This window comes from Pungitius pungitius, chromosome 10 (assembly GCF_949316345.1).
Source record: "Pungitius pungitius chromosome 10, fPunPun2.1, whole genome shotgun sequence".
NCBI classification, from domain to species: Eukaryota; Metazoa; Chordata; class Actinopteri; order Perciformes; family Gasterosteidae; genus Pungitius; species Pungitius pungitius.
In genome coordinates, this window is record NC_084909.1 from 11,631,708 (window position 1) to 11,644,002 (window position 12,295).

A 12,295-nucleotide genomic window follows, 5' to 3' on the forward strand; every position below is an offset into this window, starting at 1 on the left:
ACAATCCAGTGTCTCCCTCCACATTTTCCACACACGAAGCCCGCTAGCACCATTTAATTAGTTGGATCATGCAGAATCATTTGAATGATGTCTATGTGCACTACTCCCTGTCATTTAAACTAAGTTATGTCCCACCCTTGACCGTTGTCGTGTATGCGTTAAACGTTTTATAGGGTAATGAATAGGTTATGAAGGGGTTATCATTTCGAACTAATTGCTGTGCTAATAGTAAATCATTTATCACGTTGCTATATCGCTGCGTACACTACTCAATCCCACAAATAGGCCAATCTCAACACTTTTTACACCACAGTTTGGAGCCTAATGTTAATTTGTTTGTACCCTTTGCTTTTGTAGAACTTATCTATATTTTCCATCCTATAGGAAGTGCAGTTTCTTATTTCAGTGCTGTTTTTCATTCTATTTTATTAATAAAGTTTTCTCATTTTACCTTATTTGTGGCCTATACATATTGTTTTTGTGTATCATGGGAGGGAGATAAAACATCATATCTGCTTCCTGCCTGATGACAAAGAGCTGAGCCTTGGACATTGACTCATCCATCAGCTGTTAATGTAAGCACATTTTCTGGTGAAAAATCCTTTTCACAGGTTTTCTCATTGGTATAATGTTATAAATATTGGTACACCAATGATACTGAAAACATTTCTGGTGATAATTGAGCTGTTAAATAAGTCTACTACTGGTCTGGATCCAGTGAAACCCATTTTACAAGTGAAGTTCTCATACAGTCCAATTAGTCATAACTGACTATTACGGTATGGCTTTAAACTCTACAAAAGATCATTAGTAAATGATCAATTCACCATAGATAAAGCCCATTTATAATGGTACAACTCCGCTAGGTGAACTAATGTCATTATTTTATTAATTATGTAATGCATGTTAAGGTAGCGGACAAAAGAAATGCAATTGACAACTATTTTGCGTGATACGTCAGATATCCCCATCTTGAATAGAAGGCGGATCACTTTCCAGGAACGTCTTTCCTCCTGCACAGTGATGCTGGTGGTCTTTCTTTTGGGTGGGTTATTTATACTCTAATTTCAAAGGACTTTCTCCCAGGATTCCCTTCACTGGTTCCTATACAGAATAGCGAGCAAGTAGCATCTCAAAAAAAGGCATCAGAGCAGAAGTAACGCAGGATGCTGTTTTGCCTTCATAGCAACACCTCCTCGGGCAAAAACACATTGTCCCATTAGCAGAAGGAAAAGTCATATGGAGACGGAGAGGAGATAATGGGGGAGAGTGAGAGAGAGAGAGAGAGAGAGAGAGACGAAGACGGTGACGAGAAATATAGAAATCAGGAAGAGTAATGCTCTAACCCTTCTCTGCGTTAAAGGAATACTATTAGTTACTTCCAAACCTACAGCAGAAAGGTGCCCATTGGTTTGTAGGATTCTGGGACACGGGTTGAGGGGATGCAAAAGTGGGGGGTCTAGGGACTTATTTCTGCCCCGCGGCCTCCAGCTTTCCGGGCCTACAGATCTATACTCTATAAAATCGAAGCAGATGCAGAATGAAGGGATGTATGTCGATATGAAAGAATCTGACAACAAATGTAAAGCGTTATTACTTTAGGAAAGGAAGGAGAAACACGCAAAGCTTCAACAACAAAATGATGACCACACAATAAAATGGAATACACTTAAGATAACGTGTAAATAATGTAAAACAATAAAAAGGGTACAGAAGAAATTCTGTATACATTAACAGATCTTATTATAAATATTAAAATAAATACAGCACACACAAAATAGATAATATACTGCACATTTCAGCTATCCTGTGAAAGACACATATACTTTTTTCTAAATGTCAGACTGAGACCTTTTTTGTGTACACGAAAGGCCAAAAGTAATACACCAAATTAAACAGCAAAGTAATACACCAGATTAAACCGCATGTGCTTGTGAGCTAATGAAGTTTTAAAGAATCGAATAAAAAAAATCCAGCAATGCAAAATTCAAGAATACCAGGGCTCTCTTCATACAGAATCCCAAACATGGTCCACCTGGAAGCTACAGTCAGATGATCACCAATCAAAGATGCACATTAGCTTACCGCACAATGAACACCTCACATACTCATTTTGTTCAACGTTTCTTCGGACATGAACTCAAGTGATTTGTAAAGTGCAGTAACCCCGTGCTCACACAAAGGTGGGTTTGATGTCTTCCTTGAATACCACAGGGTGTGGGGAGCGGTACAGGCCGCTGTAGCCTCCGTACTCGCTGTCGGAGGAGTCCGAGGAGCTTTCTGATGACATGAGGGAGCCTCGCTGCAGGCAGGACTCACAGTACGGACGGTGGTAGAAACCGTAGTCCGTTGAGCTGCTAGAGTCGGAGTCCCAGTAGCCACAGGAGTCTCTAATGCGTCTGCGGCGCTGCTCGTAATCGCCACCCGCCTCCACATCGGGTGGAGCCGCGTGATCTGCACAGGGCAAGACCGAGAGTCTGCGAGACCTTGAAATTCGCTTCTGACCTTTCCTTATCGCTTCCTTCCCTTCCTCCTTCTCCTCTTCCTCCTCCTCCAGCTGGAGGTCATGCTTGTGACCCTGGAAGAGGGGGCCGTCCACAGGGATCCCGCCGCGATGCTTCCCTGCATGTTCTTGTCCCCAGTTGTCCCTTATCTTTTCACAGCCGGCAGCCTCGGATCCTGCACAGAAACATGGAGGGGCCAACCCTTTCCTGGAGGGGTGGAAGGGCGGCCGACGTTTCCTCATCGCGTAGGGGGAGATGCTGGGGTAGCGGAAGAAGACAGGTGTGTGCGGGGAGCGCGGCGTGCGGAGGGAGAGGGGGGACAGCGCCGAGGCGTCGGTACACTTCAGCCGAGACGGCGTTCCGGACTTCGGACCTGGGGATCGAAGAGCAAATTCCATCACTGCATCCACACTCAGCTCCTGGAGGATCTCCTTCAACTGCTCACTGCTAACAAAACCCGCTGGCCTGGCATTTGGTGCGAGCTGGGAAAGCACGCCACTCTGATTGTAAAACGTCTCTAAGTGAGGAGGGTTTAACCCTCTACGGGATTGTAGGGAAGTGACAAAGTGAACCGTCTCTTCGGCCGTCCTGAGTGAGCCGGGGGACGTGAGGGGCGAGGCTTGTTTGAGATCTCTGCCCGGGAGCCCGGCGGCAGAGACACCTCTCGGGTTCTCACTTTCATACGTATCGCCGGGGAGACGGGAGGCAGCAGCGACAGGGGCCGAGGCGCCAGCAGCAGAGGGAGGCACAGCGGACGGCGTGACGGCAGAGGCTGTGAGGTGAGAGTAGAGATGCGGTGGCGAGAGTTGGGATTTCGTGTCTCTCTGAGGTAGAGGAGGAGAAGAAGACGAAGAAGAAGAAGAAGCAGGGCCGTCGGCCGGAAGCTCGGTGGTCTGAGTGGAGGTGGAGTTGAGGTTGCTGTCGGCAGAGTCGAGGTGCTGGTCCTCGGGCGGCTGGCTGGCTGACACCAGTCGCAGGAGTTTCCCCTTGGCGTTGTTCACCTGCTCCTGCAGACTGTCAATCACAGCGTTCTTCTGGAAATTGTAAAAAATAAAAAAAACACAAGCTTGAACCCTCCTCGACATATAGCGTTTAAATAATCCCTCCAAGGGAGGCAACTTTCAGCTAACAGGCAACAGGCAAACTCATTGCATTTTAGGACAATTCAAGACCCAGGTCCACAAACTCATGAAATATTTTATATTCTTGTAATCAGTGGACTTAGGAAATTAAAAAAAGACATAGTACCTCAGTTAGGATTTTTTTCATGGAGTTGTTCTCCCCCAGGATGTAGTACATCTCGTCCTGGCTGTACACTGATGGCTGGCTCTTACTGGGGCTGCTGAAATACTTTGCCATCTGACTCGGGTTGTTCTGGTCCTCTTCAAACTGCCGCCACTGAGTCAGCTGCGTGTCGGTGAAACAGTGTGTCACTCTAACTTTCAGCTACAGCAACATTACACACACAAGTTCATCTTCCCATGACCATTTCCCACGACACCTTTGCACCAGGTGCGTTTGAGCATATTACTCACTTTCCAGAAATTTCCCTTCTTTCCATTGAAGATGCATTCCTTTATTCTGACATGAACCCACTGCCAGACACTTAAAGGGTCATAAACCTGTTTGCAATATCCTAGGTAGTTTTGATTCATTCACACCTTCTGTGTGAGTCACACCCCACAGACAGACATGGCACATGAATACACATAGAGGAAGAATAGAGGTTTTGCATCATTGTCATTCATAGATTTTACTACTTTTGTTAAGACAAAAAGAGAAAGTCATATCTGTCATTCACGTGTTTCTAAAATATTGGATTTATGGCTTGTTTCCAGACATGGTATTCTATTATTATATGACAATTGGTTATGAAAAATATAATAAAAAGAAATTGATTTAAATATATTATATTCAAGTGTGATCAGCAGAAACAAGGCGCTGATGAAGATAAGGAAGAAGCCCCGTCCTTCCTCCAAAGCTCGCCCCCAGAAACCTGTTGTATTTACTTGTGTTTCCTTACCTGGGGTATGAAAAGCATGCAGTTGGTAGCCAGTGTGCAGATGAAAATGGCTCCGGCCACAGTGACGTACACCAGGTCGGGCCAGGCCTGCAGGAAGATGGACACAGGTACGGCCACAGCCGAACACAGGGTGACCAAAGTGACGGTGGTGATGATGGTGGGAGACTGGTTGACAGGAGGATGGCTGACGTTGCTTGTCAACCCTGCTAAATAAGTCCCGTAGAAGAGAAGACCGACCTAAGGAGAGATGTGGGGTCACGATGAAGACAAAAGAAAATGTAAATGCCTCCTATTACAATTCATCTCTATCTTATAAAATGCTACTTATAATTGCTTTGAACAAAAACCGAAATGGCTGACCTTCTGAAGAGCAATAATGACAACCCATAGAGCTGGATATACAGATGAGCAGGTGTCCAACTGAGACAAACAGTAGGAAATGTCTCTCTCCACCACCTAGATCAGGAAAAAAAGTTTATTATCGGTGAGTTGTAACCTGAATATGTGACCATGTCACCATCACGTTTATAAATAATTACATTAAGCTTCAAGGATTAGGAAGCTTGTCTTGCAGTCACAAAGTGAAAACTTCCTGCACGTTGAAACAAAACAATCTATAAAGTGTTATTCAACATCATTAAACAATATGATGGAAACGTGCATGGTGCACGAAACATGTCTGTAATCAACTCAAAAACAGTCTTGACAATTTTCTTTTCAGCCTCACAGAAAATGACCATTGAATTGTACCTTGACGACGGCTCTGACGGTTCGTGAACACCTGATCGGGTCTGTGAGGTTCCAAGTGGTGAGAACCAGCATGTCCACCAGGATCAACAGAGCAACCAAGCCCATCAGCTGGATGTCTCGAATGATCTGGGCCAGAAATGAAACTCAACAATCCCGTCCTACAACAAATGGAACTGTCGTCTATACTTTTCTAACACTCGAACAAGGTCAATAATGTGCTTTTTTTTGGGAAGTAACAAAGGTATAGGGGAAAAAATATGTATTTCTCAAGGCCTGCTAATCCTGTAAAACACTAAATCCGGCAATAATGTCGGTCGGAACACCTTCCTACCACTCTCTTGTCGGGCACCCGCTGGGTGAACACCCTGTACAGTCTCCACGTCTTTCCCACAATTGGGCCAAACATCAAACTACTTCCGACACAAAGAGTCCACATCCGTGCCTAAAGGAGAGAGAGCAGTGCATAAATATCCAACAATGATCCATCCCAAATTACAATGCAGGTTCGAGTCCTGCAGGCCTTACTTGCAGCACAGCTGTGGAGGCTCCGCCTTGTGACCGTTCCCCCACGGCGAACAAGAAGCCGCTGCTGTAGGCGAGGACACTCCCAAAGAGAGTCAGGACATTCAGGTTGGGACTGGACATCTTCACTATCCTGAGAGTACAACAAACAATCGCCAGTTCATTCAGTAAGTATCTTGGTCTATGGTTCCTAGGGGTGTCTCGCTTTGAAAAGACTACCTGTTGTTTTTGAAGCGCAGGGTAAAGAGCAGGAAGCAGAAAGCCAGCAGGATGCCGCAGGAGAGCAGCGTCCACACCACAGCGCTCAACACAGGAGAGAGAGCCCGCCTCGGGAGCTCCACTGCCGTCTACACACACACAAGCAAAATGCAGTCCAAAATATCACAGCTGTAGCTCACATACATGCGCGTTATTTGATAACTGTAACCCTCCATGTGGTCATAAAAGCAACAAAAAGAAGCACAAAAGATTCAGATGAATTGACAACAACATTTTATTTAGGGAAAACAGCAGCAATTAACATGTTGGACCTCTGCTAACTGTGATTTGAAAAAGAAACGCGATGAAACCCGAGGAAACGTCGGATTTTCAGACGCCGACGGGCATGATGATCAGAGGGGCAGAGTTGACGCCACCATGATTGCGGCGAGGGTTAAGGTACAGGAAAAGTCTTTCCTTGAATGAATATCCAGTGAATGAGTAGATGTGAGAAGCGGACTCTGTGTCGTAAAAAGAAACCTGCCCCCAGTCCAGATCCACGTACACCCCGACCCTCTGGGGCTTCCCGACCAGCGGCACGCGGATAGGAGTGCTGCTGAGGGCCCAGTAGCTGTTGTCCTTCCTCATCCCCAGGGCCCAGTAGCCTGTCTCAGGGTTCAGTATACTCCCTCCTTTCCTGTTGACGGACTGGAGCCCGACTCCAATATCCCACTCCGTCTTGCCTTTCACCTGGACTTCGCAGTACAACCGGCCGGAGGAGAAACCCTCCTTTCCCAAAACGCTGACACCGGGGTAAAATCTCAGCGGGTTGTCCGGAAAGCTCTGCGCTACATCACAGTGAAACACCTGCTTCTTATTTTCAGACAGCACCAGTTTGGGATGAGCTGTATCTGGATCCAGAGTCACATCCACAGCACATTGCTTGGCCCTCTGAAATTCGGTCTCACACAGCCTCTTCACCTCAGCCTTTACTGTCTCCTCGAGCTGACACGCCACTCTCCTCACTGCCCGCCTGACCGTGCCCACATACACAGCACTCTCCACGCAGGTGGTGGACCAGTCTTTGGTGGCCGGAGGTGTAGAGGAAGCTGGAAAGCTGTTGATGAGAAAGAAGTTGTCTTCGGTGTGCGAGAGCTCCACCAGCTCCGCGTTCCTCCGCCTCAGCTCACTGATCTCCTGCTCCAGCTCCACGATGAGACCTCTGGCCTTGCCTTCAATGTTCCTCTGCTTTGTACCAATCACCTCCACCACCTCAGCTTGACCCCTCTGGACAAAGTGGAGCAGATTGTTGAAGACTTGCATGCTCTCTTCAATCTCTCGGTCTGTGTTCACTCGGCTGAGCTCAACGGTTTGATTGATTTCGCTGATTTTTTCACGTCGGCATTTAATCATTTCTTCCACCTCTGCATTTACCCTTTGGATTTGAGCTCTCCTCTCCCTGCTCTCATCCTCTATGGACAAAGTGTGATGAGCACTGTGGTCTCTCTTAATACAGATCTGGCACACACAAGTCTGGTCAGTGTGACAGAACAGGTCTAGCAGTCTTGCGTGCTTCTTACACACCCTGTCTTGCATGTTCATTGTGGGGTTGATCAGGTGGTGTTTCTTGAAGGTGCCTAAAACATGATGGGGCTCCAGGTGAGTTTCACAGAAGGAGGCCAAGCACTCTAGGCACGATTTAAGAGCCTTGACTCCTTTTCCAACGCATACATCACATGAGACGTCTCCTTTATGGCTTGAATGCTGGTCCACTGTAATGGATTCTTCTTTGTCTTTCTTTTCCAATGAATTCTTGAACTGGGAAGCCACTTCACATATGAAGGTGTTAACTTTGAGCTCTGGCCTCCTGTAGAACTTCTGCTTGCACATGGGACACTGTGACAGATTAGCGCTCTGCCAGTATCTTTGTATGCAATCTCTGCAGAAGTTGTGCCCACAAGGAGTGGAGACTGGCTGGTTGAACAAATCCAGACAGATGGGGCACAGAAGCTGCTCCTTAGTCAGCACAGTGCCAGCAGCAGCCATATCTAGGAGGACATTCACAAAGAAAGCAGGTAGGATGTTATAGAAAAAGTTGTATTCTTTATTGTTTTTAACATACTGGTTTAGAAACAGTTGGGCCTGGTGAGCTGCCTACGTCCACAAATAGTAACAAATGCCTGGTGTTACATTTCATCACAGGATAATTCCTTCTAGCTGAACAAGTTATATGAACAAGTTCAACAGAAACTAATAAAAAGACATTGTTATGACATTAGAATTCAACAGATTGCATTACATTAAAATACAATCTTGTCACATCATTACCATGTAGCAAACATCGGGCATTGCATTGTTCCCTTTCCCTTTGAGCATGTTAAGACTGACAACTGCATGAATTAACATTATAAAGCATGAAATAAATCAAAGAGACAACTTACCTCGCTTTAAGTGGCGTAGCACAAAGACGAAAGTAGTCTACGCGAGAGTGTGTGTGTTCCCTGGCACAGTGTGTCTACTCCTTTAGGGTCTATTTAGAAAGAAACATTAGACATGCTTGTGCCCGCCTCATGTCGCTGGTCTGTGCTCAACCTTCTCTTAAAGGCACCAGCAACTGGGATGATGCTAAAGATAGCCTCCCTAGTCCAGTGGCTTCACACGTCCGGACCTATACTATTGAACTGACTGCTGAAGTGGTAAATAACACATTACTAGTATGCTTTTATTCAATTTATCCCATTTGTGTGCAGGGTTTCTGTGATGTACGATGGATTTGTGATGGTGATTTATTTATTACAAGCACTGTCAATATAATGTACGCCCTAATTAAGGGCCAAACAAATTCTGTTAATAAGACAAGCTGGATGTCTGCCTGTGTGTGTGTGTGTGTGTGTGTGTGTGTGTGTGTGTGTGTGTGTGTGTGTGTGTGTGTGTGTGTGTGTGTGTGTGTGTGTGTGTGATTACCGGGCTGAGAGTGCATAGTTTCTGCAGAATGTGCAGACCCTCCTGCCTGTTGACTCCTGGGTGGATGAAGCAGAGGGAGGAATCACACTGCGAGCTGCAGTTCAGCTCGGGCTCCATGACTGACGCCAGTCCGTCCACTTTCACACACCCCCCCTGAAGAACAAACAGATGAGACGGTGGATATGATGGCATGAACAATTCTCTTTGTGGAACTGACTCAACAACATTGAGAGGGAAAATGCATTTTTTTTGCACCTTTAAATGTCTGAATAATGGAGCATTCACTTCAGCTCCAGAACAACAGGCACTAGAGCCCAGAGAAAGAAAGAAGTGCTTCTATGTTGCGGTCCAACAAATTAGACGTAGGACTTTAGTCCACCACAGTGTGGTGCTGTGACGGAAACCTCAGAGAGGAGAATGTATTCAAGCAAGAAAGTGCTTTTGCACTTCAGTGATACTTCATACTGTATAATGCTTGACACGATAAGCACAACCAAACCCAAAAGACATTACGCTTTTAAGGGGGGAATATAACGTTAAAATGGAAAGTGTAAATTATTCACCACCAGGGAACAAACAGAGGAGTCAGGACTCAGACTGTGTGACAGGAAGCCTGTGGGATTGTGCTTATCCTTGATTTCCACTGGCACTACGTCACCAAAGGAACACTGCTGGGATAAACATTTGTGCACAGAGCGAAAGGCTGAGATAAACAAAAGACTCCAACTCTCTGAGGACCACATAATGTGCCATTAACCGGGCTATCAAGGCCATCTCGAAGACTAACTTCGGTGAGTATCACCAAACCGTTTGTCACTCTTGCCACAGGCATTTTTTTTCAGGCTGCCTGTGCTGCACTGACATGTTGCAGATTACAATTATGCAGCATGGCATCAGACGATACTCTGCAGCTATAAAACAAACAGACCAAGAGTCGTATTCACACGCTGCAGTGACTCAGCTGCATGTTGTCGGGACAATGTAAGAATGCTTTATTGATAGTCATTGTCTGGAGAATGCCCGACGCTCTCTGGGAGAGTTGGATTATGGGATCTGATCAAAGCATCTTTGACTTGCATTTGAATGTCGGACGGACACTTGTAGGTCAATCCGCCCAACATGAGAGCACACGTTTTCAGAAATGAATGGTGTCGACAGAACAATGGAGCCCACTTGGCAGCATATCTGGGAAATGTCTGGAGTTCCTGTTCATGTCCTGTCGTCACATTCCAAGTTTAGAGCACGTTTTAGAGCTTTCCGCCGGGAACGACAGCAGAGATAGGCGTTTCCGTTGTTTTCCCAAAATTACGCCTCTGTAGCTTCTAGTTTGGGAGAAAAACCGCCACCTCGCAGAAGTCGACAAGAACAACAGAGCTCCTACCCGGACTGAGATACAGTTTATTATAATCCAGAGGAGTTTCTTTGGAAATGCTGCAGGCCAAACTGCAGGTTGCACATCAGCTATTTATGCATTTGGAATATTTCAACCATTCCTGACAACCCTTTGCTCTCAGACAGACACCTTTAATATACCGCACACAGGAAAGCTCATTCATCGTCCTGTCAGTCTCACTGATTCCCTTTTAAGATTGAAACCACAGGCCCTGCTTGGTGTAAAGCCGGGTTCAGGGGCCAATATTGAAACATTCCTCCTCGGTAAGTAATCCGTTTATAAATTTAGTCTGTGAACCACTGAAATCCCGCCGCAGACCCACGTCATTTCTGGGCACATTTACATTTTACAACCCAACCCCTTTTATCGCTAATCCCAATTTCTAACAAATCCGTCCGAGGTGTACTTTGATCCAAACTGGAGTAGTTTGAAACCAGGGGGCCACCAAACGAAACACCTGAACGAATGCGTCACAGTACGAAACCTTTGCTTGTTAGAAGAAGAATAGCAGTCGCTGTGTTGGGATGCGTGTTACAAACTATATTGAACAAGGTTTCATGTTGTTTACTTGGGAAAGAAGATGCGTAAAACATGTGTTCGCACATTGCGGCATCGATGCCGCGGCGCGGTAATTCAAACAATTAAAACCGCCAGAGAGGAAATTAAGACGTAGACCTCTCGAAGTGAAAGGAAAGGTATCCAAAGAATAAGATTTTTTTTGTTAAAAAGCAAACCTTGGTCTCCAGAGATCTCGTCCCGCTTCAGGCTCCATCGCACGAGGCGGAGAAACTGATTGATAACCGGAAATAAATGACAGAATAATATGCTTTTATCCAGCATCGCTACAAAGGTCCCATCACTGCAGACTAGTAATTAATCCCGCGACACAATACGTCCTGTGTGGAACTGTCCCACAGCCTCAAAAGATCCTGTCACTCAAGATAGAAGTTACCAGACTGCCGGTTTCATTTGAGCTCCGAGGGAGGGAGGAGTGTGTAAGTGTGTGTGTCAGGGACAAGAGGTGTGTGCATACTCTCTCTCTCTCTCTCTCTCTCTTTCCCTCCTTCCCTTCTGAGGTGCCCAGCTCTGGCTGCCCCTGTAGTGCAGGAGGCCTGTGACAGTGTGTGTGTGTGTGGGGGGGGGGGGGAGCTGGGCCCCCGGGGGACAGGGTGGCATTTGGGACGTGTTTTCACAGCAAAAAAAGATATACTGAATAACAGCACTTGTTCCAAAGGAAAGACAAACACACACACACACCATATCTCTATGTTGTTTTCCAAAAGCAGGCCTCCATTAGTGGTGGCAGAGAGGTCGTTGAGCTGGTCGGCTGGTGAAATACATCAAAAAACTACAAAGTGCTTCTGTCAGGCAACGGTGAGCCAGCAGAAATATTTCTGCTTTTGTCCCGCCAGCCATAAGAAGCATAAAGGTGTTATTAACACGTCATGGAGATTTATAGCAAGAGCATAGACACGTCATTCCTGATGAGGGAGTGTCACCACCACTGACAGCAGATGTTAGTGGAGAGCGGGAACAAGTCACTGTAACGGAGGCAGCATGCAAGCAGTCATTCACCCTGCAAATTTGGTTTTGTAAAAATTCGCTGGATTTAAGTAAACCCCAAAGCTTTCACTAAATAATATGCAAATCTTTCCTTCTTTCCCAAAAAGTCCACGTTACAGCCAATCACAGGGATCACTTATGAAGAGTCACCAATCATAATTGCTCTCCATATCGATTTTCACACATAATACATTTTTGGCAATACAATGCGGAGTTATACATAATAAGATTTTTTTTTTCAAGAATCGAGGGAGCTGTTAACATGTAAGAATTAGGCAGATAATGCCATTAGGTTAAGAGCATAAATCAAAAGGCAACACTCTTAGATTCAGTATTAAGTGCCACTCTACCTGACAACTGGGGTCCCCAAATAAATTT

The 12,295-nt window shown here is 45.8% G+C and overlaps 2 protein-coding genes across 2 annotated transcripts; both read right to left on the reverse strand.

Annotated features, from left to right (window-relative positions):
• Positions 1-869: 869 nt before the first annotated feature.
• Positions 870-11,340, reverse strand: gpr156 (G protein-coupled receptor 156). Its single transcript, XM_037488316.2, has 10 exons — positions 11,089-11,340; positions 8,962-9,114; positions 6,019-6,146; positions 5,803-5,932; positions 5,609-5,719; positions 5,278-5,403; positions 4,888-4,983; positions 4,528-4,764; positions 3,753-3,911; positions 870-3,538 (listed from the first exon to the last, which is right to left on the reverse strand). Exons 2-10 carry the CDS (start codon positions 9,076-9,078, stop codon positions 2,174-2,176), a joined length of 2,469 nt encoding a protein of 822 aa, XP_037344213.2. The 5' UTR covers positions 9,079-9,114; positions 11,089-11,340; the 3' UTR covers positions 870-2,173.
• LOC119228570 (E3 ubiquitin-protein ligase TRIM39-like) lies at positions 6,275-8,809 on the reverse strand. Its single transcript, XM_037488320.2, has 2 exons — positions 8,439-8,809; positions 6,275-8,045 (listed from the first exon to the last, which is right to left on the reverse strand). The coding sequence occupies exon 2, from the start codon at positions 8,041-8,043 to the stop codon at positions 6,388-6,390; it is 1,656 nt and encodes a 551-aa protein (XP_037344217.1). The 5' UTR covers positions 8,044-8,045; positions 8,439-8,809; the 3' UTR covers positions 6,275-6,387.
• Positions 11,341-12,295: the final 955 nt, after the last annotated feature.

Coding starts and splice junctions, on each gene's coding strand:
- LOC119228570 (XM_037488320.2), bottom strand. CDS start 8,043: ATGGCTGCTGCTGGCACTGTGCTGACTAAGGAGCAGCTTCTGTGCCCC.
- gpr156 (XM_037488316.2), bottom strand. CDS start 9,078: ATGGAGCCCGAGCTGAACTGCAGCTCGCAGTGTGATTCCTCCCTCTGC. Junction 5,404..5,608: donor GGGTGCCCGACAAGAGAGTG/GTAGGAAGGTGT, acceptor TTTCTGGCCCAG/ATCATTCGAGACATCCAGCT. Junction 4,765..4,887: donor TCATTATTGCTCTTCAGAAG/GTCAGCCATTTC, acceptor ATCTCTCCTTAG/GTCGGTCTTCTCTTCTACGG.